Source organism: Strigops habroptila, chromosome 5 (genome assembly GCF_004027225.2).
Source record: "Strigops habroptila isolate Jane chromosome 5, bStrHab1.2.pri, whole genome shotgun sequence".
Lineage (NCBI taxonomy): Eukaryota > Metazoa > Chordata > Aves > Psittaciformes > Psittacidae > Strigops > Strigops habroptila.
In genome coordinates this window covers 41630209-41656571 of record NC_044281.2, presented here as the reverse complement: position 1 = coordinate 41656571, position 26363 = coordinate 41630209, and the positions used below count along the sequence as shown (strand labels likewise).

General features: G+C 37.7%; 1 protein-coding gene across 10 annotated transcripts in view; it reads left to right on the top strand.

Moving 5' to 3' along the window:
• TANC1 (tetratricopeptide repeat, ankyrin repeat and coiled-coil containing 1) overlaps positions 1-26363 on the top strand; it is an 85934-nt gene that overhangs the window by 47116 nt on the left and 12455 nt on the right. For 7 of the 10 annotated variants that reach the window (XM_030487620.1, XM_030487616.1, XM_030487615.1 and 4 more), the window contains exons 4-18: positions 570-671; positions 2998-3119; positions 4072-4261; positions 9764-10021; positions 12285-12410; positions 14509-14790; positions 15667-15818; positions 17085-17316; positions 18552-18718; positions 19312-19919; positions 20353-20461; positions 20680-20802; positions 21079-21315; positions 21949-22134; positions 24553-24631. In XM_030487620.1, the coding sequence (XP_030343480.1) occupies positions 570-671; positions 2998-3119; positions 4072-4261; positions 9764-10021; positions 12285-12410; positions 14509-14790; positions 15667-15818; positions 17085-17316; positions 18552-18718; positions 19312-19919; positions 20353-20461; positions 20680-20802; positions 21079-21315; positions 21949-22134; positions 24553-24631 (2973 nt within the window). The remainder of the gene's footprint in view (positions 1-569; positions 672-2997; positions 3120-4071; positions 4262-9763; positions 10022-12284; positions 12411-14508; positions 14791-15666; positions 15819-17084; positions 17317-18551; positions 18719-19311; positions 19920-20352; positions 20462-20679; positions 20803-21078; positions 21316-21948; positions 22135-24552; positions 24632-26363) is intronic. The other 3 variants (XM_030487617.1, XM_030487618.1, XM_030487619.1) reach the window with 3 other exon arrangements.

The window sequence follows — 26363 nt, the reverse complement described above, 5'->3', positions numbered from 1 at the left end:
TTTGAACTTAGTATGTATGTGAACATTAAACTGCTATTAAATGAAACCATTAGTAGCCACCAATGTTTTCTTTTGGTTTTTTAAACTTGTCTTCACCATTCCTTATGATCAGGGCATGTGTCAGTGTCACTGTAATATAAAGCTTCTTTGGTTTTAATTTGTGTCTTATTGTTGCAAGCTGTCTGCTGGTAGTCTTTCTCTCCTGGCTTCAAAGATGCTGATAATAAAATTATTTTCCTGTTATAATGGAAAATAAAAGCTCTGATCCAAGGATGCCCGTTGAAAGTGGTCTGAGTTTGAACTTGAAAAAGTTACTCACTTCATATATACAGGAAACCTTTTCAGGCAAGCAGATTGGGTTTGTTTTCCAGCAGGTTTTGCATTCCAAAACGCCTGAAGAGTGTTTTTCTCACAAGAGTGGAAGTGCAGCAGCTTCCTCATCTTTACAGTAGCAGCTGTGTATGTAAAAGTAATTCCTCTTCTTATTTTGCAGAGGGTAGACACTGTACGTCTGAAACTTGTGGTCCATCTGGAAAAAATTAGTTACACTCAGCTCATTCCCATTGCAGGTCCGATCAGGAAGCCCAAGTATGTGGAAAGTCCTAGAGTGCCAGGTGAGGCAGCTCTACCACTGAGGAAAGGATCGGAGCAAGGAGAACCCAGTCAAAATGGTAAGAGGCAGTTCAGCGATACTTTATTTGGTAGAACAGCCGTTCATTTCAGACAGTGATACAAAGGGGCCTGAGTAGTAAGGAGCTAAGACTATTTGTAAGAATGTTTTGTACATTTAACATGCTGTGGTAAGGAGAAGATACTTGCCATTATACTTACATAATCTGTGGAACTGTCTCAGTGCTTGGACCTGTGCGTGTACTGCAGGCAATATGATGTCCGAGTGTTGTTGACTGCTGCATATGCATACTAGAACTTTTCTCAACTTGTTTTTAATGTAAATTGAGTCCAGGTGTGTAGCTCTGCACGGGGTACAATGCTTCATTTTAGAAATTTTGTAAAAGCTTGCTAAATAAGAAGGCAGGAACACTAGCCTCCGGTATTGGCTCTTACAGGGAAAAGCTACCTCCCTAGGGTTAATTGGCATGTTCGTTAAGTTTGACTAGTGCAGCAGAGTGTGACTTTTGTTTTTACCATGACATTCACTGTCAAATGACCCATTTGTTGGTATATGACTATAACATGGATTTCATATACCTTGTATTTTTAGATTAATTTTTCAGTTTAGCTGACCTTGTTAAAGTCCTTGCATGTAACTGGCAAGGTTCCAGCTGAAAAATTGTCTTCATTTCGCTTCAATTTTAACAGAAACTACAGTTTTAAACCCCAATGTTTTTCTTTTTTAAAAGCCCCTTATTTTTGATCTTTACTAGTGAAAATAGAGCTCATTGTAGTTGTTTTCACCATCACCTTCTGTATGCCCTATTTGATATGTTATAGTTACCCTGGTCCCTCTTGTGCTTCCATCTTCATAGCTGTCTTGGTGCTAGCATCAAAGTTTTATGTCCAGCTGGGAGAGCATGTCCCTCATCTCCCTAATCTGAAGGTGACCATCTCACCATGATCCTCTTCTTCACAGAGCTGTACTCCTACACAGTGAGACTGATGAAGGTTGGAATTAAACTCCAGCATTAAGGATTAAACAGTGGTTGCTGGGTTGAACACCTCAAACTCTTGGCTTTTATCTCTACTGTTGAACTGAATTCGGTACTATGCCTGACAGTTACTCAGACTTGTCAAAGATTAATATTTTAATATAACAATAATAGGGTTTTGTAACTTTTATAGGAGAATGAAGATGTTGATTTTGTGAACTCTGTGATTTCCAGGATTGTAAGATTAATTGTAATCCTTGAAATGACAATTTTGCAGAGAAGATATGTTTTCCAGTCAAATATTCTAAGACCTGTCAATTCGCAAATTATTCTGAGATAAAAACCTTTTGTTATCTGCTTTCAAAAAAGACACCATTTCATAGACTTCCTCCTTTGGGGATTAAGAGACAATCAAGTAATTCCATCATCCAGAGTAAAACCTTAAGCTGTCCACAGAATTATGAGCATTCAAGTAGGCATTGAGCTGGAGCGGAATGAAGATGGATGGCTGACTAGTAAACGATGCATATTTGCCAACCATGGGGTTTGTGTCACTCATAATATTGAAACGTTGTTGAAGTAATGCTTACTGGTCAAGCTGTTCACTTAAAATCATTGCTTTCTATGTTTTTCTTACAGTCTGCAGCTTGGGAAAAAATGTGCTATTTATTACAAATACCACTGAATGCGTGTAATGTGGTTAGATGCCATGTGCTCTTCATGAAGAGTAAACACTGTTCTGACACTCATTTGGCTTAGCAAAGCCGTAAAGGAAAGACCAAAGTAAAAGGGACAGTTCAGCCTTTTTTAGTTATTATTTCTTTTTCTTTCCCCTGGCCCTGCTTGTGGATAGTGTAGAAGGTAGAGCAGCTAAAAGGCTTTGTGTGCCTTTTAAACTTCATCAGCAAATCCATACATTGACATCTCTCTCCCCTTCTACATTCTTCTTCATTCTTCCTTATCCGTTGGAACTTTTTGTTGCATGAAGGCTCCAAATTTTGAACTGATAAAACTGTTTGGATGTCCCTATTACTTCCAGTTGCATGGTGCTGACATTCAGGAGTGCCATGCACAGAAGCATTCGTTGGGAAGTAGCAGCATAAGCTCCTGTGGTTTTCCCTCTTTGCAGGATCAGGCGGCAGGTACCGCAACCAGCAGTGCTATAGCTGAGGATTTCTGCTGTTTCTCTGAGTGGTTAAATGATGCTCCTTAATTAATTGACTGTTTATACCTGAGAATGGGGCAGGCCTACATATTTTAGTGGCAAATATTTTTTCAACCAGAAAAGCTTGGACATTTAGAACTTGTGTCACATCCTTTTCATAGCAAGCACAACAAAAATATATGCAAGACTCTAATTTTCACCATCTTTTTTCTCCCTATTCCAAAGCAAAGCCTGATAAAGACTCGAGCTGTTCTCCTGCAGCACAAGAATTGATGACAAGATTGGGTTTTTTACTGGGAGAAGGGATCCCAACTTCTGCTCATATAGAAGAAAAAAATGAAGTCATGGTAGGATAATGGAAAATAATACATTTAATGTTCATTCTGTTTCCAAGAGGACTAATGTTAATTCATCTGTTTGCTGGTTGCAGTGACTTGATACCAAAACAGAATCCATTTTAGTAGACATATGGTAGTGGAATTGTAAATTAATTATAATAAGTGTGTCTGTCTGTTTGTTTTGAAACTGTGAGTTGATTTTGCATTCTTTAAAAAAAAAAAAGATTAGGTTCTCGTCATTTCTGGACGTTAAACCTAGTCTACTATGAACGTGAATAGCTTCAGGGTTCTCTCTGCCTTTAGTATTTAGGAGGAACTTTTTTTTTTACCTTCTGTTCTCAGTGGTTTATGAGAATGAAAAATGTCAGGGGGTTGTTAAAATAGGAGCATGCTTTTGGGGTGTGTGTGTGTTTGTTTTTTCCCTGAGATGTTCACTTCCATTTCACAGTCTGTCATTTGGGGGTAGAGGACTTGGGGAGAAGCAAGCAGCTACTATCCATAAGAAACTCATCTGCTAACCAAAGCTGCACAGTAACTACCAACCTTTCCTTCTTCCCCTTCCTCTCTCCACTTTTAGCCCCAGGCCTCATAAATCTTAGTGCATCAGTTTGGGTTTCAGTGAATAAGACTCCAGTTCTGTTGTTTTTAACCCAAAGTATAAATACTGGGGGTGGAGGAGAAGGGTATCCAGTAAGATGTTTAATAGAGAAGAAATCTGCCTCACTGCAACTCTTCCACTGAACTGTGAAATTCCATTTTTTTCTTCAGAGGTCACTTTTTAAGATTAAGCTGAAAACATGTCATTATGGTTCTCAGTAAAGATAAAGCTTCTTCAAGTTTTTGCTTGAAAAATGGGCTCTTTGCTTTGTTCTTACTGTGCTTCACCTTGATGTTTCTAATTTTCTGTACAGTAGTGTACTGCCTCCTGTGTAATAACTATTCCTTTCTCTTCACATTGTAGTGTACAGTAGCCAGTCAAGGAGTGAGTCCATGTTCCACCCTCACAAGCAGCACTACATCACCTAGCACTGATAGTCCCTGCTCCACTCTCAATAGCTGTGTTGGCAAAACAGCCGCTAACAAGGGTAGTCCCTGTGGAACCATTAGCAGCCCGAGCTCCACGCTGGAGAGCAAAGACAGTGGAATTATAGGTAAGGATCTTAACTAGTAAAGCAATTAATACAAATTAATCTTAATAGTACAAATCTGAACAGCTGCTTCCTATCATTGTGGTCATTTTTATGCTGTCCATGGATCCTGTTTCAAATCCTCAGTACTTGAAAGACTGAAATCATATTCTTTGTAATTGTTGCTGTTATTAGGTGTGCATTTGTCTTCTTTTGTTTTCCTGGTGCACTTCTAATTTATCCATGTTTTCCTTTAAAATAATTGACTTCCTCTGTTTCTCTCCATTTTTGATTTTCTTCTACTTTTCTCATTTTCCATTATGTATGTCTCTGTGATGCATTTTGTAATGGTGAAGCCCAGCATAGCTTGAAGCTGGTTTCCCTTCCAGCTGAGGAAAAAATAATTGATGTTACTTCTTATGAAAATAACCTAAATCAAGCTGTTTAAACTTAGTGTAAACTTTTGAGTACTGGGCATGAAAATGAAGCTAAAATGCGGCATCATGGAACAGGTGAAATTGTGTGGTCCTCTGCTAAATAGATGACTGAACCAAGGCTATACATGCATCTCTTATAGGGACTGTTATTTTTAGAGAGGCAGCTGCCGTCACAGACCAACTGTTACATAGCTCCTTTTACCAACTCACTGAGTATTTCAGTAAGTCTGTTTTGTACTAAAGGAAAGAGCTGAATTCTTTGCTGCCTCGTTTGTGCCATCTTCCATATTACTGCTCCTTGCCCTAGTGGGACTTCGTCTGTACCGCTGTATCTTCAGGAACCCAGGTGGTTGCTTTAGTATTAGTTTCTGAAAGGTCAGGCTGAGATGTGAAAAGCATGTTTTTCATGTGTTTATGAACTGTTGTAGAAAGGTTTCTTTATTGGTTTGGTCAGATTTATTTTTTTTTTTTTAATGCTGACTCCGTAACCAGTTGATCCCTTTTAAAATTGATTTTGTAACATCTGTGAAGCTTACCAACAAAAGCACAGAATGCCCCTAACCAGATGCTTTCTCAATATACAGAAGTGAGCTTTCAGTTTTGTTTAAGTCTGGACTAAAGGTGGGCTAAATTTAGAGAGGCTGAAAAAGGGAAGCAATTCTAAATCTCAAATGCCTAGATTTGACAAAACAACTTACGACATGTCATCGTCTTTGTGAACTTGGTACTTTTTGATTACAACTTGTTTATAGGAGGAATTCCAAGTGGAGTGGTCTCTGCCTGTCACTGTGAATACTACCATGATGACAATTGGTGTAGTACTTGATAAGTAGTGATAATACATGTTTTCATAACACAGTTGATAACACTTTACTCTGACTTTATAGATGTTCTTGCATTTTATTATAAAATGAATTGATAGTCATAAGCTATGACATAACATTATTTTTACTGAGCAGCTACCCTGAAAGAGATGTTCTTCATGGGTCAGAAGACTCATTGTATAACACTTAAGCACTTCAGTTTTAGAAAATGATTCTGTAAACTTATTCCATAGTAGATTGATAAAACCCGTTGTCCATGGTCAATTTTGTGTAGGATCTAGTTTTGAGCTAGCATTAATATTTTGATGTAAATGAAAAGGTATATCAGAGTTGTTGCTCTTGGGTTTATAGATTTCAGTCATTGCCTGACTTGAGAACAGAGTACGTTAGTTGTAGGTTTTGTCAGAATTTAGGGTTTCCTCTTTTGCTTACACTGATGCAGGTATAAAACAAACTGACGTGACTGTACGAGGGAGTATATTGGTGTAAAAATAGAGCGATATATGACTAGAAAAAATAGTAATCGCTCTGGCTGCAAAAAATACTTACCTGTCAATATACCTTAGTCATTTCCTTGTTTAAAATACTTTATAGGGGTTCTGCTTTTTTAATAGAGTAATTTGAATCAGTTCTCCAAGTGACAAACTGGTCTGAGAGAGTTGTGCCATTAAAACAAAACAGGTTTCCCAGATAGGCTATGATTACAAAGATACTTATATCTTTATAAATGCACCTATCTTAAGCTTTTACTAGCGCTGGAAGTGATGTGTAGACTGGCTATTAGGCATTTCTGCTTAGGCATGTTTCTTAAATTTGGAACTTTTAAGGCTTCTCCACGTGCTGAGTGTTGCCTTTTTATAAAAAGTGAAGTCATGTTGGTTTGGAATACTTAGCTCTTTGGAGATTGAAACCAGTGTGATTGTTCATTTTTTTGAAGTGGTACTGCACTGAAAAACTTCATTGACTTTGCAGAAAAATTTTAAGTTTTAAGGACTGTCTCCTGTTTTGCATGCATTTTTTGTTTATATCAGTGAGAGGAACATCACTGTGAATATAAATATTGGCATTACTAATACACTAAATTGCTTCTCTGGTATGTGATGCAGAAGGGGAAAAGAGGATCCTATTTCTCTGTTAATTACATATTTTCAGCCTTACTGAGCTCCTCTGGGAGGTGCTGCAGCCCAGGAGAGGGATGCATGCATGTTTTGTACATGCAGTTAAATGTCACAGAAGATGCATTTCTTATGTAGGTATTTTATGAAGTCTTGGCATAAATACATGCACAGTATCAGTAATGCATAGTTCATCCAAGACTAAGCATCCAAGCAGCTGCTGGTTTTGGAGTGGAGTGAGTTCCTTCTTTCCTTACAGAAAGGAAGGTAAATAGGGTAGAGTTGTGTTCTTTAATCTTTTTTAAAACCTGTTCTTGAGTGAGAGCTTCCCTTCTCTCAAGTGGAAAATACAGATACTGATATAAACCTACTACCCATGATTTGCAAGCTTGAAATAGTCTGAGTATGTCCATATTCTAAATGAGGTCAGAACTAGCTTTATGTGTGTTTAAAATAGCATATTGGTATGGCAACTGTATAATCCATTGTATAACTTTTTAACTACTAGTATTTTTAAGAAAGTATTTTTGAACCCAGTGATAAAATTTGATTATTGAACTAATTAAAAGGAAGGGGTTTAAAAAATGGGAGAAAGAAGAAAATAAGTCCTTTATTATACAAGGAGAAGAGAGGATGGTGGACTTGTGAAGTGTATGAGTGCGAGAGCAGTGGAGGGAAACTTAGAGAAGATAGGAGGGTGAGGGGGGCAACGCCTGTGTCAGTCCTTCAGTGAAATATATAAGGTTCATGATCATGGGACAGTATTAAAATCATCTGCCACAGCTCTGCAGAGCTGTCACTTATGTCTGAAATTCAAGGAGAATTTGAACATGCCCTGTCCATTGGCAACCCATGGCAGCACTCCTTCCATCTATAATGCCAAGAAACCAAGGAAAGAAATAAGACGCATCTCTCTGATAAACGACCAGTGCTTTTGTTTTTTTAAATACAGACGTTTCCGTGCATTGAAATTTGTTATTAGTAATAAATGTGCATTTTAAATAATGTTTAGCAAGTATATGTTTTCTGATGTCTTTGACAGAGTTCATCCAACCATGAAAATAGCTTGCTCTTTTTTGCTGCTTATGTGGGCTTCCATTGTATTTCTACTCCCATTATGTTTTCTGGGCCAGCAGACTCTGCTGGGAAATCTGTCTTTTCTGCCTTTCCCTCTTTTTACTTACGGTTCAGGTTTCCTTTAGTTTTCTAATGTTTTACTGCTGTAGCTGAATTCTTCCTTGCTTCTATTGTGTTTGACATAATAGTAGTGGAGGCAGGTTTTAATCTTCAGCAATGAGCTAAGTAGGAGAAAAGACTGGGCTACTGGCCAAAATGTAAGCTTTGCTGGATACTAGCTGCTGTTTCAGTATGGAAGTCTTGAGCAGCAAGGTTTCCTCATGCTACATTTCACTCCAGGGGGAATAATAGTTTTAAATATTTCATGCTTCAGGAAGAGCCAGATTTTTTTGACACCATCATAAAAACGAAATAAATTTGTCATATGGTAGTACAATCTGAGCTGTGTGCAAAGGTTAATGGGATGCCTCAAAGCTTTTTTCTTCTCTTGCCTATAAAATATATGTCATATTATTGGTATTTCTTAGAATACGAGCTCTTGAATTTAAGCATCAGATCTTAAATTCTTATGAATGTGAGCCTAAGCTGGAAGAATGCAAAGTTGTGCGAGTACCTCCTCATCCTGCAAGGCTGAAGTTGCCGTGCAGTTGATGTGGAAGAAGAATAGTTGGTGCTGCTTCTGATGGGACAAGCCAGAATTTTAAGGAGCAGTCTGCATTTGCATTTTGTTAGCAGTCTAATATGGTGGAATGTTGTACTTAATGGTTTGGTCAGTTGAATGTAGAATCACCACATCCATACTTTTAACATTTAAAATTTTATCCTGGGGAGGACCCACAGTTTACATAGATGATATTTGAACTGGCATTGGGGTGGTTTGTTTGGGTTTTTTGTTTTTGTAATCCCAGTGCTCTTTCATCTTATTTCATATTTTCCTCTGTTGCGTTCAAGTGTTCAAAATGCATTGAGTGTTGGCTTAACCTGTAATAAATATTTGTTGTTCAGGTATTTTGTGAGAGTTTAATTTAAGTATTGAAAACATTTTAAATGAAACAGTAATTTCACTATTAAACACAGTATATATTTGCAGTGTTCTTATGCAAGCATACTAGCCTAATTTTATCAAACATTACTTAAGTAGGTTATCAGGAGTATAAATTCTTCACACCTTCAGTTATTGCAGGCGGTCTTGATTAACTACAGTCTTGAGGAACTAAAGATGCACTCTAATAACACTCAGCCACCAAACTGGAATATTTGGAGCACTCCAGATAACACAGTGTTGTTTTAGCTTTCCTCTAGTGAATCATTACAGCAGTGGAAAACCACTGTTCTGTAACACAGCATCCAAAACCACCTGCCATCCTAATGTAGCTACACTATCTATGTGAGGTGAGCTAGGTCTCTGAAGAGCGGTGAAGTTTTATCATTTGTTTCACAAACATACAGGACGTTTGTCACAAGAAGGCTTGTGGAAACCCTCCCAGCTTTGGAAGAACTGTGCAAGTTTTTTCAAAGAATTGAATTTTGAATTATTTTTGTAAAATACTAGTCTTTAAAAATTTGGATTATCAAAATGATGCATTTAAATTTTGCTTTTGCTCTAGATGCTATTCTTACTTCTTAGTAAGCTTTTGTCGTCTCCATGATTACAGAATGGTTTGAAAATTTGCAAGATCTATTGCAGAATTTTAATTTTTAAATGAAGTTGAGAGATGTTTTGGGGAAGTATGTTTTTATAAAGTCATAACTGTTTTGGTGGTTGATTTTGTGTTTGTTTTGTTTATTCCTCCCAGCACAAATTATATAAACTTAAGGATACATCTGGATTCTTCAGAACAATTTTTTTGCTTCCTTTCTCAGGTGTGTTTTTCCTACCCTGAGAAGCTGTGTTACTTGGCTCTTCTAGATAAATAATATTCCTTAAAATTAACAAAATATCCAGTGAAGAAATACTTGAATATCTACTGGCCCCAAATGCTATTTGAGTATAAAAATTACGTTAACATGAGCGTACTGTTTTCCTCTGATGTGTACTTTAGTTGGGTTTGGGTTTTTTTTCTCCTCTTTCAGCAACTATAACAAGTTCATCAGAAAATGATGATCGTAGTGGATCCAGTTTGGAATGGAGCAAGGATGGGAGTTTCAGAGCTGGAAAACATCAAGGGATTAGTCATGATCGAAGAACAGATAACTGTTCACCAGTTGCAGAAGAGGAAGGAGTTGGATCTGCTGAGAATTTGCCAAAGGAAGTACCAGCAGGAGAGGGTCCCGTTCCTTATGCTCAAAATACTGGCTCTTTAATAATGCCTCGTCCAAACTCCGTTGCAGGTAAAGTTCTGAGGTAGAACAAATTATGCTTTTAATAATAGGACATTTCTGTTGAATCTGTCTGTTGAATTTATGTTGTTAGTATGACAGTATTTTTATAGGACAAAATGAAAAAAGTATGTTCTAAACTGACTAGATGAGCATTACCTAAGTTGTTATAGTAGTCATACAGAGGGCTTTTGTAGTGCTTTTTAGTAGGTATTAGTTAGGACTTTTGCAATACTTTAAATAGTCCATCAGTCATTCTAGGACTGTATCTAATGTCAACTAATCCTTAAGGTGGTTGCTTTTGTGTGCACTCAGATTTGCTAGATCTGTAAATCTAAGTCCAAAATCATACTTTGATCTCTGTGCAACAAGTGACATACATATTTTTTAAAGCGCTATGTGAAGTTCTGCCTTTTAGTCGAACCATTCATTCAGAAAATGTGAGTCTTTTCAGTTCTGATAGATACATATGAGGCCTTACTGTTGCTTTTTGTAAGTGTTGTGAAATAAGCAAATCTCTGAAAAAGCACTTCTGACTTGAAGTCTATTTAGAGGAAGGAAGTATATAATGTGTTTTATTCCAGAGAAGTCCAACAAATTGTAATATACTAGAACTGCAACAGGAAAAGATGCTAATGTGCAGCTCTGTAAGTGTTAACAAGAACTTAAGACTTGTCAGTAACAGCCAAAATCCAATGCTTATAAAAACAAACAATAAAAAACATTCCTACATTTAGAATGCTTCATGAAATGTTATGAAAGACAGTGAAATACACACGGCAGTCTTAATAAAGGTAATTTGAGGCTTTAAAATACCATGAAAGTTAATAGCACATTATTTCAAAATTCTGCGGCTGAAGGGTTATTTTACAGCAACATACTATGCCCAGGCTCACAGGGGACTAAAAAAACTGTGGTTTTATAGTGCTGAAAAGTTAATGCTCTGTGTGGACTGTCCCATGTCAAAGGAAATGTACTATCCTGATTTTAGATGTTCCAGTATCTGACGGTGCAGAGATGTTTGCTACAGATTTTTGTGAAATCTAACCTGCTTTTAAGCTGTAAATAACTTTTTACGGGCTTTTGAGTGCCAGTGCTAAGTCTCTGTCTTTAAAAACTGGATAATTGTGGTACATGTGCAAGAAATCAAATAATTAATCTGCAGTATCCTTGCAGATAAGGGTGACTGAAGAAGTTTTTCCTAGATGAACATGGGGTTGGAAGTTGTCACACCTCCAATCCCTGCTAGAGAAGCAGGAGTGTTGTTTTAGGAATCATTGAATTGTGTCTTGCTGTTACTCTTTCCCCTTTTACTATGTTTCACTTCCTATTTTGGACTTCTGTTATTCTCTCACTGAAGAAAACTTTCTAGTTCATGAACGTGATGAAGATGATATTCTAGTTCTGTGGCATATGTCAAGCTCATGTGTTCTGCTCCGATTATCATTTGGAGCATTTGAATTGCTTGTATATGATTCATGATTTTCCCACATACTTGATCTGCATGTCTGTCTAAAACTGGAGATGGACACTAGTTCTGCTGACTCTAGGATATGACATGGGAGGAAGCAGAAAATATCTGTTCATGGATAGAGCATCTTTCCTTTTTGGCTTCTTGCTGGCCTATGTCAGGAAGTTGTTGTCAGTGCACTCCAGAAATCTGAATTGCTTATGCCCTGCTGTGTTGTCCCTCCAACAGATGGAAGATTTTGGATTTGGTATCAATTTGAAAACTGCTTTTTTAATGTGAATATTCATTTTTGGTGAAAAAATATGTATCTGCGATATAACTCAGCAAATATATTCTCTGGATTTTCAGTTCTTCTTTTGTATAGCTATCATTTTGGTTTAAACAATGAAGAAAATAAAAAATGTTATCCAGAATTCTATAGCGTTTAATACAAAAAGAATGTAAATGTTTCCTCACAGATAGTCCTAGCAGCTAATATCTGAACATGCTCATAACACTTCTGACCTCACTGATATGGTGGTTCTCATGGTAAAAAAAGGAAACTGTATTAACAGGAGAACTGTTTACCATGTGAGGAAGTTAAGGCAGATGTGGGGGCCACCTACAAGGGAAAGAATCCAACTAAACCTTTAGTGAACTTGATTGAAAAGCATTTTGTAAATATTCTAAATGACTTCAACCACTGCCATTGTCTAGAAAAACTTATCTGAAAGTACTGTGTTGAGGAAAGAATGGTAATAAATAGAAATGCTCTTTGTAACTTATGCTGAGAGAAAAATAAGCTTCAATCCTTTAATATTCTAGCAACAAGTTCAACCAAACTTGAAGATCTGAGTTATTTGGATGGACAAAGAAATACTCCTTTACGCACTTCAATTCGCTTACCTTGGCACAATACTGCTGGCGGGAGAGTGCAGCAGGAAAGTAAAGGTATGCATGTTTACATCTGCATCTGTCTTGGCACAGTCATACCAGTTCTTCACTAGTTTTGTAACATGGATGTTTTGTGATATTTGTAAACTCCCCTACCGCCCGAAGTGTTATTTTAGAGTGCTCCTTACAGATCACTTAATATGTCTGAAAATAATATGCTTGCTTACACTTTTCCCTGCATAATGCTGAGGTTAAAAATTAAATGTATGGCTTTTATTAAGAAATCAGTATATTGTTTATCTAAGCGTGCATTGGAAATGTAGTGCTGATCATGTGCATCTCCAGATTGAAATTCTGTAATACTAATTCAGGAACTACTGAGTTTTTTCTTCACTGCTACATTTTATCATGTGACATTCAGGTAAGAGTGTGCTGCAACTTAAGAAATGCTATGCTGAATTTAAAATCTTCAGGAGGCTGTCATCAGAATGCTGTTTTAGAAAAAGACAGCTGATCTAATACCATTAATCCTATTTATGACTAATACATATTTGATCTCTGAGAAGTCATGGAGATCAAGGGACATCCCAGAAGACTGGAAGAAGGTTAACAGTACCCCCATCTACAAGAGCTTAAAGGAGGATCCAGAAAATTGTAGGCCCATTAGTCTTAATTCAGTCCCCGGAAAAGTTATGGAACGAATCGTCCTGGGGGCTATCATAAGTCAAATGAAGCACATGACTGGGAAAAGTCAGCACAGATTCACCAAGGGCAAATCGGGCTTGACAAACCTGATTGCCTTCTGTAACAAAGTAACCTGCCTGGTTGATGTGAGGCTAATGGTGGACGTTGTCTACCTGGGTTTGTCCCAGTGCTTTCGAAATGGTTTCCCACAGCCCCCTCCTGGAGAAACTGATGCATTACAGTCCTGACACATGGTCTCTGTGGTGGTGGGGGAAACTGGCTGACTGGCTGCGCCCTGAGGTGGTGGTGAACAGCTCCTTTTCCAGCTGGGGACCTGTCACCAGTGGGTCCTCCAGGGGTTAATACTGGGCCCAATGCTGCTCATAAGTAGTCTGGAAGATGGGATTAAGTGTACCCTCATGAAGTTTGCCAGTGATACCAAACTGAGTGGGGAAGTGGACATTTGGAAGGGAGAGCCACCCTGCAGAAAGACCTGGATAGGATGGAATAGTGAGCTAACAAGAACCTTATGAAGTTCAGCAAGGACAAATTTAAGGTCTTGCACCTGGGAAAACATAATCCAAGAGTGCCTCAACCAAACTACCACAAGTTTGGTCAAGGAGGTGAGTGCATCTGTTGCAACCAATAAAGCAGAACAATTTAAGCAAATTCTTAGTAAAACTGATCATATATAGGTGCTATGTGTCCTCTTTCATTTGTATTTTTTCATAGTTGTAGATGAATGCTAAAACAGCATTTGTGTAACATTAGATTTGGTTAATGAATCTTCAGAGCATTACATTAGTGCACATTATCATTTCTGTAAATTTTAATGTGTTTTATGCAACCAAAGCCAAATTGTTCTATACTCTATAGGTTTTCTGAGATGTTTGCCAAACGTATAGATTAAAGTAATCAAACATGACTACACTTTCAGCTGTGCTGTGTCATTTCTGTTCTTGTGGCTTCAAAAGTACAGAACTACAGAGTAGTAATTTTTTTTCCACATTACTTTAAAAATACAGGGTTAAAACAGAAAAAAAATATTTATTCTCTGTACCTTTTTCTGTTTTTCCGTAAATGTCAGATCTGAAGACCTGACACTGAAATGCTCAGCAGTGTAGCTCATTCTAACGGAGGAATGTTTGGCACTTCCCCATTTATAGAGTTGTTAATGCATTTTTAAGAAAACTTGTGGATTCTGTGACTTACTAACTCACTTCAGTTGTAAAAAAACTCCTCAGATTTATGCTTGTGGCTTCTCTCCTCTAGAATTTAATTCACATAGGAATTATAGAGGTGACCTGAGCTGAGCAAATTGGTCTGTAAGGTTTTCACGATGAAAGCTCTAAGAAGTCTGAGGGAACACTATTAACAAGGTCACTGAATGAAGTGATCTTCTGAAACAGTGCTGTTTTACTGCATGTCGAGTTTCTTCTAATTAAGTTTTCTCCCTGCCATCTCTTCTCAGTTCTTTTCATCCCGTATAAGCCTCAAGACATTTTGCTGAAGCCACTGTTGTTTGAAGTGCCAAGCATAACAACAGACTCAGTATTTGTTGGAAGAGAATGGCTGTTTCAAGCAGTTGAAGAAAAATTGAAGAATACTGATCCAGCAGAGATCAGGGGAGCAGTTATTACTGGAAATGTGGGATTTGGGAAGACTGCAGTTATTTCACGGCTGGTGGCACTGAGCTGCCATGGAAGTCGCATGAGGCAAATAGCTTCAAATATCCCTAATTCATGCCCCAAAAGTATGTTCCTTTTCTGAGTAATTGTTTGGGTTATTGTACTGATAACAAGAGCTTGTTGTTTGGTTTTTTTTTTCTGCTTAAGGGCCTCATCAGCTTCTTGGCAAATCCTTGTTCCCTGCAGTGAGGAAAGGAAACTGTTAAAATTGCATGCTTTGACAAATACCTTCCAGATAATATAGTGGGGGCTCATGCAAACAAAAGAGATGGTAAATGGAGACTTTATATGTAATCTCTTCCTTCTGTCAGGCAGTGTGTACCCTAAACTCTGATAGTGTGACTTTAGTAGCTTGTTCTCCCATTAGTATGGAAAGAGAGAAGTGACGTGTTTCTTCCCCACTGTGGACCATACATGTTTCAGTACCACGCATTTTCCATAGCATTTCAGTAGAGGCAATAGTAAAGCTATGGAGAAACCCATTCTGTCTTCCGCTGTGATCTGTAGGATTCTGTCACTTGAGCCATCCAGTGCCTACCTTAACTGGAAGGATGGTGTGACTGTTGTTACTGCTACTTCCTCTACTGACACTTCAAGTAATAATAATAATGATATATTGTTTATATTTCCCAAGAGTTCAGTCATATAGTAACTATTGGTTTAAATGAGTCGTATATACTATTTTCATAAGGAAACTCTTCACGTCAGTATAGTTTGCTTTCAGTAATTCTATAGTTTTAATCTAGAAGTCAGTGGAATTGTTTTAAAATTGTGATGTTTAATGTCCTGTATTTATCAGACTAGTTGCAGGCTGCTTTTAATGCTACTGTTCAGTTTTAATTTCTGCGTTAGCAGTAAATATATTCTGTGATGTTTTCCTAGAAAACAATCTGCCATCAGCAAATTTGGTCTCTCTTGTATTTGTTGTCTTTTAAAAATAGGTGGTGATTCCTGTCAGGAGATTCCCTTAAGTCAGTTATCCCCATCTGCTCCTCCATCAAATGGTAGCAGTACAATAAAGACACTGAATTGTCCTAGTACTCCTGAATACCAGAATCAAACAGGTGATTCTGTGAGACGCCTTGCTTCAAAGGTGAGTTTCACTTACTAATAGATTTTCAGTATGTTAGAAGGGCTCTAACCTGGGGCAGACAGTCTGCTTGGCAAAGTTGCCTGGGCATGCTAGTGGTCAGTGGTGAGAGAACAGGCAGTAACCTTGGACACTTCCAAAAGATGGGTACGTTTTACGAGTGGTGAAACCAGCTACCTGCCTTTTCTACCATTCAAGTTGTTATTTGAATTCTGCTTGCTCTTAGAGTCAACATTAAAAATTTCACATCTGTTTTATGTGTGTATGGGAGGGTGAGATTCTTTACTTGCAAAAAGGGCCATGTGTTCTCTACAGGTAGATGCTCAGTGTACCTTCCAAAGGCAAAATTCTGGGGGGAAAAAAGATGATAAAGTGTTTGGTCTGTGTATAAACCATCTATATTCTATGATACAGGTTGAGTCTGAATGTAGTCTTTCTATTTTCCATACTCTGAGAGTCTGAAGTTAGCAAAAGTTATTTTTGCATTAGGTTATTATGATAATTGGGTTTTTTTGCCTAATTATTAAAAATTGTTGATATCTGAATTGCATGCTTTATGCCAATAGTTGTGAGAAAAACATGAGGAGGTTATTGTTGCAGTCTTTAAGGTGATGCGTATTATTTGGAAACGATGTTACAAAAACACTGGAGGGCAGACTGTTTACTGTGAACACCATGTTTTCCTTGGGGTTTTGTTCTTTTCAAAGAAATATGGCCTGCGTTACATTTTAATTAACACACGCATTTGTGATAAGCAGAATAATGCCAGTTGCCCTCTTTCCCTGTTTGCTATATGAGTACGCCTTTAATAGCTGTCTGTCATTTACTTTTTGCCTTAATGATGATCAAGTGATTCCTTGGGTCGCTATAGTGTGTGACCCAGTGCTGTTATATTATACCTAATAGGCTGCTTAGTCAGAGCCTCAAGTTATTTTTCTTACAGTACTTAACTAATTAGCTGTTTACCTACTGTATCCAAATCATATGAACTCAAATTACTATGTTTTCCTGCCAGAATCTGATATTTTGGTTTCACTTCCTCTTTGCATGCACTACGAGGTCAAAATCCATTCCATTACCTTCCTTTCTGTGTTTTTGACAGAGGCCATCTGAGACCACTTGTGGAGTTGGATAATTATTCTAACACTGAAAAATATTTTGTAGCTGAAAGAGAAATCAGTAAAACTTTTACAATAATCAGACTAACACGTAACCAATGTATGTATTGAAGGGGTAACACTTTCTTTTTTTCTTTGTTAAATTCTCCAGGTCGTTGCGTATCACTACTGTCAAGCTGACAACACATACACATGTCTTGTACCAGAATTCGTCCACAGTGTTGCAGCTTTACTTTGTCGTTCAAATCAACTAACAGCCTACAGAGATCTTCTAATAAAAGAGCCTCACTTACAAAGCATGCTTAGCCTGAGATCGTGTGTCCAAGATCCAGCAGCAGCTTTTAAAAGGGGAGTGTTGGAACCACTTTCAAACCTCAGGAAAGGTAGGTTAAGCAGGAAGTGTCTTGGAAACTGAATCTAAACTGCACAAAAAGTGAAAAAAAATCTAAGAATATGTATTTTAATGCTCTAAGAGAAATAAATAAAGCAAAACACTACTGGAGAATGGGATTCCTTAATGATGGTAGTTGTAACAATAATAGGTAGCTTTTGAACAGTTGTTTATTTTTTTTTAAATAAAATTCTATTAAACTTTAATATTAAAGATATGGAAACTTCCCCCCCCCCCCCCCCCCCCCCCCCGAAAACTCAAGGATACCTTTGTAGCCTGAAGTTAAGGTTGGCACATTTGCATTAAAGGATTTTGTTTTCAGATGCGTTTGAGTTTTGTCACACTTCTTTGTTTCGTAATTTTCTGCACTAAACACCTGCAGAGTGGATGTGTTTTTTTGCTTGCTTTTAAAACTGATATGGCAGTTTTCCAAGAAAACGTGTAACAACATGATTTTCATATTTAAGAAAAATATCTAGCAAGCTCCTTGAAAACAGCAAGCTTCAGAGTATGTGCCAGCTTGAGCAGGTACTTGATATATGGCAAGATGGGGAGATTTGCCGATGTGTGAACAGAGCATGTGTCATTCTCATGAAAACTGGTTTGCAGTTCTTGAATTTTGTTGACAGTCAACAAAATTATTGTGAAATCTATTGGCAAATCTTATGGTACCCCTGGGATTTTCATCCTTAGCAAGTGCTCAAAATGAATATTGCTAGTTTCTTAAGCTGTTGCAAAATAACCTCTTCTCCTCAGAACTGGAAGTGTAAACCAATGCCTTATGATTTTTGCAAATTGTAAATGTTTTTTTGTTGTTTGGTAAGTCAAATTAAAGATAAGTTTTAAGTAAATAGCTAATAATTAAAAGCAATATTAACTAATAGCTTAAATAACCTACATATGCCCTCTTCCCATATACCTGCATCTCTTATGTTAACAGCCTTGTTTAATCTTTTAACTCTTTTAAAATCAGTTGTGAAATAGATCTTTAATAATAGTGCAGTAAAAAACACTGTTGTGATTGCTTCTATTTTTAATCATTTTATGGCAGTGTTGTTTTATCTCTTAATGTTTATAGTCTCCTAAATAATGCCTGAATCCTTAAGATGTATTGTGGCACATAAAGATAGGTTTTTATTTCTTGAATGCTCAAAATTTGGGGATTAAAAATACCTCACTCAGTAGGAAAATCTGTATTCATCCTTTTTTCTTATTTTCATATTTCAGAGCGGAAAATTCCTGAGGAAGACTACATAATTTTGATAGATGGTTTAAATGATGCTGAATTTCATAAACCTGATTATGGTGACACAGTTTCTTCATTTATCACAAGCATAATCTGTAAGTTTCCTCCCTGGCTGAAGCTCATTGTGACCGTAAGAACTAATTTCCAGGTAAAAACACCTTTTAACTCTTCTCTTATCATCAAAGACCAAGTGATCTTTCATATTGGTGCAGCTGCATTAATATGAAAAATACTGAACCATAGAATACCAGGTTGGAAGGGACCTCAGGGATCGTCTGGTCCCACCTTTCTCAGCAAAAACACAGTCTAGACTAGATGTCCCAGCATCCTGTACAGCTGAGTCTGTCCACCACTTCCCCAGGGAGATTACTCCAGTGGCTGGTTTTACAGGAATTCAGAGTAAAGTCTCTTGGTTTGGTTTGGGTTTTTTCCTTCCTTCCTTTGTTGTTGCATGTTTATTTACAGTGCACAAGTATGATATTGGAGGCCTCTTTTGTTTTGAATCACTTTCTTGAGTATGCTAGTAGAATTGATAATACAAGAAGTGGTGAAATCAGAGCACGTTTGCTTTAGCAAAGCCATCACAGAGATACTGAAATTTTTTAATCTATCTGGTGCTCATTAAAGAAGAGAAATATAGCAGAGACGTGTTATTTTTAGTGCTGGAATACTGTAATACCTGTGTGTTGGGTTTGTTTGTTTTTAATCTCCTTCTTTTTTTTCCTCTTCTCTTCCTCATAGGAAGTAGTAAGTTCACTGCCCTTTATTGCAATATCTCTGGACAATTTTCCAGATAACAAAGAAATTCATGATGACTTGAATGCCTATATTCAGTACAGAATTAATAACAGCCAGGAAATTATAAACAACATATCTTTAAATGGGAAAGCTGATGCAGCTATTATCGGGAAAGTGAGTAACCACCTGATCATGAGAAGCCTGGGATCTTACCTCTATTTGAAACTCACTCTGGATCTTTTCCAAAAAGGTCACTTAGTAATCAAAAGTGCAAGCTACAAGGTTGTTCCAGTGTCTCTATCAGAGCTGTACTTACTACAGTGCAATATGAAGTTCATGACAAACTCTGCTTTTGAGCGAGCCCTGCCAATATTAAATGTGGCATTGGCATCCCTACATCCCATGACAGATGACCAGATTTTCCAAGCTATTAATGCAGGACAAATAAACGGTGAACAACAGTGGGAAGACTTCAGCCAAAGGATGGAAGCCCTTTCATGTTTTCTGATAAAAAGACGTGACAAAACACGTATGTTCTGCCATCCTTCCTTCAGAGAATGGCTTGTTTGGAGAGCAGATGGTGAAAATACTGACTTCTTATGTGAGCCAAGGTAAATGAAACCTGTAGTAAATTATGTTCAAATAACTGCAATTATCTTTTATATAATAGTTTGAATACTAAATATACATTTTATCTCAAATTTCAAAAGGATTCAGATCTTCTAGAATTGTGTTTTATCTGTGGTACCTGCAGTGTACTGTGAGATGAAACAAGACAAAAGGGGAGCAGTTTGCAGATCAGTGTTGAAAGCTACATTGGTTCTGACATAGGCCCCTGATGAGGTGATAGTAAAGAAATATTAGGAGTGTGTTTCAACTTTGAAATTTGCCTTTTTTCTCTTTGCATTATGGAAAGAGTTTTGTTTAGATGGAGTGGTGTGTTTCAGTAGTCTGACAAAGAAAGTTGAGCTGTTATGACAGGCATAGAGATGTGTTAAGATATTTACTGAAAGAATAAAAGCAGTTCTCAATATTTTTTACTAGGAATGGACATGCTCTACTGGCTTTCATGTTTTCTCGACAAGAGGGAAAGTTAAACCGCCAACAAACTATGGAACTTGGTCATCATATACTTAAAGCTCACATTTTTAAGGTAAAGCTTATGGCTTAATAGGTTTTATGACCTATTCATATGAATGCGTCACAGAGATTGTCCTCTGAGTTGCTTTAGTAATTTGTTAGAAGCTCATGCAAAATACTTGGTATTATTAACAAACAAAATTGATAACTTCTTTTTATACTGGTAAGTTGTAGATCTGAATAGTATTTCTAATCCTATAGAGAGATTTCCTGTTATGTCTCTTCTGCTAGGGTCTCAGTAAAAGGACTGGAATTTCTTCCAGTCATCTTCAAGCCTTATGGATTGGTTATAGCACTGATGGACTGTCTGCAGCCCTTGCTTCGCTGAGGAACATCTATACCCCCAATGTGAAGGTAAGAAAATAAAGCACTCATGTACAATCAGTGCTTCAGCTGCTTCAGCAGCAGTGGTGCTGTAACTCTGTTGATGAATGCTGAAATTAATGTAACCATTTAGAAGAAAAAGAGCCACCACTCTGCGTCTGTAACTGAACTCCTTTACAACCAGTCTTCATGTACTGCATCAAAATTGGGGAGTAACATACGAGTATTTGAATCAAGATATCAAAGTCTCTTAAAAAATTTAGACAAATCTGAATAAAAAGTTGTTTTGTTTAAATCGAATTTTAGGTGAGTCGACTGCTGATCTTGGCAGGAGCAAATGTGAATTACAGGACTGAAGTATTAAATAATGCTCCAGTGCTGTGTGTTCAGTCGCACCTTGGACATGAAGAAGTGGTCACTCTTCTACTAGAATTTGGAGCTGCTATTGATGGAACTTCAGAAAATGGGATGACAGCACTTAGTTATGCAGCTGCTGCAGGTCACATGAACATAGTTTCACTGCTGTGCAAAAAAGGCGCAAAGGTAAGCTGATGCATAAAGATTGCAATGTTTGCAGTCAAAAAAATCATGCAAAGACCTAAGAAAATTGTTGATTATATAAGTATATAATTAACTTGGGGCAGGGTAGGGGGGAGTCCAGAACATCTACACAGGCTTCCGTGAAGCATTTTCCATGTGCCACTGATCACAACCCATTGGCCCCTCCATTCTGCCAGTTTTGGGTCCACCTCACTGTGTACTTACGTGTGTACTTCATCAGCTTGTCCATGACTATCTTGAGAGACAGTGTCAGAAGCCTTACTATAGTTGAGGTAGACAACATCCATAGCTCTCCCTTCATCCACAAAGCCAGTCACCTCATTGTAGAAGGCTGACAAGTTGTTTAAGCATGATTTCCCCTTGGTAAGCCCTACTCCTGATCACCTTTTTGTACTTCATGTGTTTGGAAGTGTTTTCCAAGATTAGTTTTTCCATTGCCTTCCCAGCAACTAAGGTGAGGCTGTTTGGCCTAGAATTCCCTAGATCTTCCTTCTTGCCTTTCTTAAAGATAGAAGTGACATTTGCTCTCTTGCAGTGCTCAGGAGTTCTCCTTCTCATGGCCTTTCACTTTACTTTTTAACTTTGAACACCATTTTTCCCCCCCACCCAATGCAGGCTGACTATGTAGACAAGAAGGGCCAGTGTGCTTTGGTCCATAGTGCACTGAGAGGGCATCGTGATATCCTTGAATACTTGCTCAATGTTGCTTGGATAGCTCCATCCCAAGAACAAAATTCATTAAGAAGAAGCCAGGCACTGCAACAAGCTCTAACAGCAGCTTCCAGTATGGGACACTGTCAGGTAGGTTGGTAGTTCAAATATGTCCAAATCTGTTTGAATTTATCAGAATTGTACAACACTGCTTGCAGCTATTTTTAAGAGGTCTGGAGAGCAGAACTATTGAAACTTCTGATATTTAAAGCAGTGTGCATTCTTAGCAGCAGTTGTAAATGCTGTAGTTAACTATCCAGTTATATTATTTGCATCAGGATTTGTTTATATGTAATTTTCTGTCTATTTTTTTCCTTTCTGTTCTTGGAAGTTGTCTTAACTCTCTAGTGGTAATGATGATATTCTGTATCTGTGATCCACTCTAGCTTGTTTCTCCTTTAGGGTGATTTCTGGGTTGTTTGGTTTTTGTAACAAACTGCATATTGTTACAGTTTTTGTAACAAACTGCATATTGCACATACTTGGACAGGCTTAAATTTTTAACCTGGTGCACATGTCAGGTTATAGACTTCAGCTTTCTTGAGCTTCATGTCACTTAAGATAGAAATTTGGTGTTGTATGTATGTATATGATACATGTTTGTCAGCATTACAGTACTATTCAGTAAATGAACACTAAAAGAAAGTAAATAAGAAATACTTTAAATGGTTTAGATATTTAGGTAATACAAGTATGTCTTCTGTTTCACTGGAAAAATAAACCTTAACCTTGATATAAAAGTAATTGGTAAGTAAAGATACTTGAGTAAAGATCACATTAGTCTGATGGGTTTTCCTGTGTATGTATTGTGATGTGCCAAAAATGGAAACTTAAAAATCTCTTCAATAAAACCATTTCAGTATTAGGTTCTTTTAAATATATTTTTTAATTGCTCTAAGATCTGATCTTTAGAGTTGTTTGCATGATTCAAATGTAGCAATGTCTATGTGCAATTAATTTATTATTGTATAATATATAAGCCATCATTGTCTTGCAGTATAAATTTGAGGATTCTGAACTATGATTAACTTGAATTAATGGATAATTCCTTCACTCATAACAGTTGCTATCCGTGACTCAAATGAAAGCAGTCAACTGCTGAATATCAGCAAAATAGGTCACATTAATCATAAATACTCTTACCTGAAAATGTCCATCTTTCTTTGTTTTTAGGACTGGGATGCTTTATTTTTATTTCTGGCATAGTTTGCATTGATTGTTGTGGTATATGTAGGTCACACAGGAGCTCGTTAAATCACAATAATGCAAAACATTCTGAACCAGTTAACAGAAGGGCACTGGGCTTTTTTTTAAACTGCTTTCAATAACATTCAGTCATCTTTGAGTTATACTAAAAATCATACTGAGCTTGCCTTGATGGAAACCTGTAACGAGTGGTGTCCCTCAGGGATCGGTGTTGGGACCGGTCCTGTTCAACATCTTTGTCAGCAACATGGACAGTGGGATTGAGTGCGCCCTCAACAAGTTTGCCAACGACACCAAGCTGTGTGGTTCGGCTGATACGCTGGAGGGAAGGGATGCCATCCAGAGGGACCTTGACACGCTCGTGAGGTGGGCCAATGCCAACCTCATGAAGTTTAACCAAGCCAAGTGCAAGGTCCTACACCTGGGTCGGGGCAATCCCAGGCACTGCTACAGGTTGGGTGGAGAAGAGATTCAGAGCAGCCCTGCAGAGAAGGACTTGGGGGTGTGTTGGTTGACGAGAAGCTTAACATGAGCCAGCAGTGTGCGCTTGCAGCTCAGAAAGCCAACTGTATCCTGGGCTGCATCAAAAGAAGCGTGACCAGCAGGTCGAAGGAGGTGATCCTGCCCCTCTACTCTGCTCTTGTGAGACCTCACTTGGAGTATTGTGTACAGTTCTGGTGTCCTCAACATAAAAAGGACATGGAGCTGTTGGAGCGAGTCCAGAGGAGGGCCACGAGGATGATCAGGGGGCTGGAGCACCTCCCGTATGAAGACAGGCTGAGAGAGTTGGGGCTGTTCAGCCTGGAGAAGAGAAGGCTGTGTGGAGACCTCATAGCAGCCTTCCAGTATCTGAAGGGGGCCTATAAGGATGCTGGGGAGGGACTCTTCCTTAGGGACTGTAGTGGTAGGACAAGGGGTAATGGGTTCAAACTTAAACAGGGGAAGTTTAGATTAGATATAAGGAAGAAGTTCTTTACAGTGAGGGTGGTGAGGCACTGGAGTGGGTTGCCCAGGGAGGTTGTGGATGCTCCATCCCTGGTGGTGTTCAAGGCCAGGTTGGACAGAGCCTTGGACCACGTGGTTTAGGGCAAGGTGTCCCTGCCCATGGCAGGGGGGTTGGAACTAGATGATCTTAAGGTCCTTTCCAACCCTTACTATTCTATGATTCTATGATTCTATGATTATGAACAATATATATTCATTTTCTTTGTTTCATGTGCATTGTTTTAAATCTTCTATCCTTTGCTATGTCTTGCAAGTGATGGTTTAGTGACTCACATCTCTGCTAACTTTTTTTGACAGGTGGTTTGTTACATCTTGACAATGGAAAAGGATCATGGAATAGACATCAATGACACTGATGCCTTATGGGGAGAAACAGGTATTTCCTTTCTCATGTTTTCCCCAGTTAGAGTTGCTCATTTAAGAAGTAAGAGATTCTGATTTTTTAAACTTAATTTTCTGTGGTAAAAGTCATGGGAAATACCAGTTTTAATAATAAAATGCAGTGTCTAAGTATAGAGTTTTTAACTTAATAAATCTAGTCCTCTCATGTATTGGAAAGAAGAATTATTTTATATTAAAATTACTGACTTCCTAATTAAATTGGAAATTATATGTGGAAATACAGTGCTTCAAGCTGCAGTGTAGAATTTCATAGGATTATCTGTTTGAGAGGTTTTTAATTTTTTTTTTTTTGTTAAATCTCATTTGTTTGCAAGAAATGCAAGGCAGTTGTCTCATTTGTTCTAATGAGACAGTGGATGAAAAGCCATGCCTTTGTTATGTGTGGGAAATGCCAAATATTTTTCTAAAGACAGACTGTAGGCTGCAGCTGAAAGTTTTCCTGGTTTACCATATGAGTAGCATCTCAATTTCATTTAAAAAGCTGAGATTGCACAAGCAGGTGTGAAAACTGTCTCTTTTAATTATTGTCAGCAACCTCTTCGCATACTGGAGAAGCAAATGTTCTTAATTCCTGTGCATGTGCAGAAACTCTTGTTGCAAATACAATTAATTCCCAAACCCCTACCTCTCCTTCTGAATGAATTTTCCTTTAATTTTTCTTGGCAACATTTTGTGTTTAAGTTCTTGCTTAATGTATGGAGAATTTTTACTCATTAAGTAAATGCTTCCTTATGCAGCGTGAAAATGGTGAAGGTCTGAGTCCAGATGACTATGAGCAGTTTCCTGCAGCATTTTTGTGCTTTCTGAGATAGACAGATATCTCTGAGATAGATAGATAGGTAGTAAGTTTGGGACAAGAAAAACATGCAGAGTGAGTCAGGGTAGTCAGAGGATTACCATTATGTGGAATATTCAGTTACTGAATGTACAAAATTTGTGTGGAAAGAATTCTAATTTATATGCTGCTGGAATCTTCACAGTTTTGCATGTGTGGGTGAAGTTATGTTTGCATTGTACTGAATGGTTCTTTGCAATCTGTTTTGTAAATGGGAGCATGGTGTGGAACTGGATAGTGATAAAATTAGAAGGATGAGGCAGATAGAGTGAGGAGCACAGTTTTGTGAATGGCCGTTTTTAAAAAAGGGAAAATCCATCACACGTTGAAACAGCACAGAACAAACGTTAAGATCATTCCTTTTCATGTAGTGACATGTTCCAGAACAGCTTGTTTCTGTTCATATATTTGTACTGCTGTTATCTGCTTGAATCCTGAGTTGGTTCTGCTCATTGTGGAGGATGTTTCAATGGCGTTTTATATTGTGAGTCTTTAGAGGGACAGACAGCTGGAGATCATCATTGCCATTCCCAGTATTTTATCACATTAATGTTGCTGAAGGCCATGTTTGTATGAAGTACAGGTCTGAGGCAAGTTAAATAGCAAATTCAAGTGGTGCAGATAAAAAAAAGTCATATAATGGATGAAGTGTGAGCATGCTCAATGGAAGACTTTAAGTGTTACCTACATTTCCTTAGTTTACCCTTTTCAAAATCCACGTTAATCTTAGTTGCAAAAAAATGATCTTAGGTTAAAGACATCTCTCAGATGTTTTTCCAGCCTCATATGTTCTATACAGGTTAGCTAATTTGAGCATAACTTACTGTCTACTAAAAGTGGTAGAAAATAGCATCTTTCTGGTTGCTCTCAA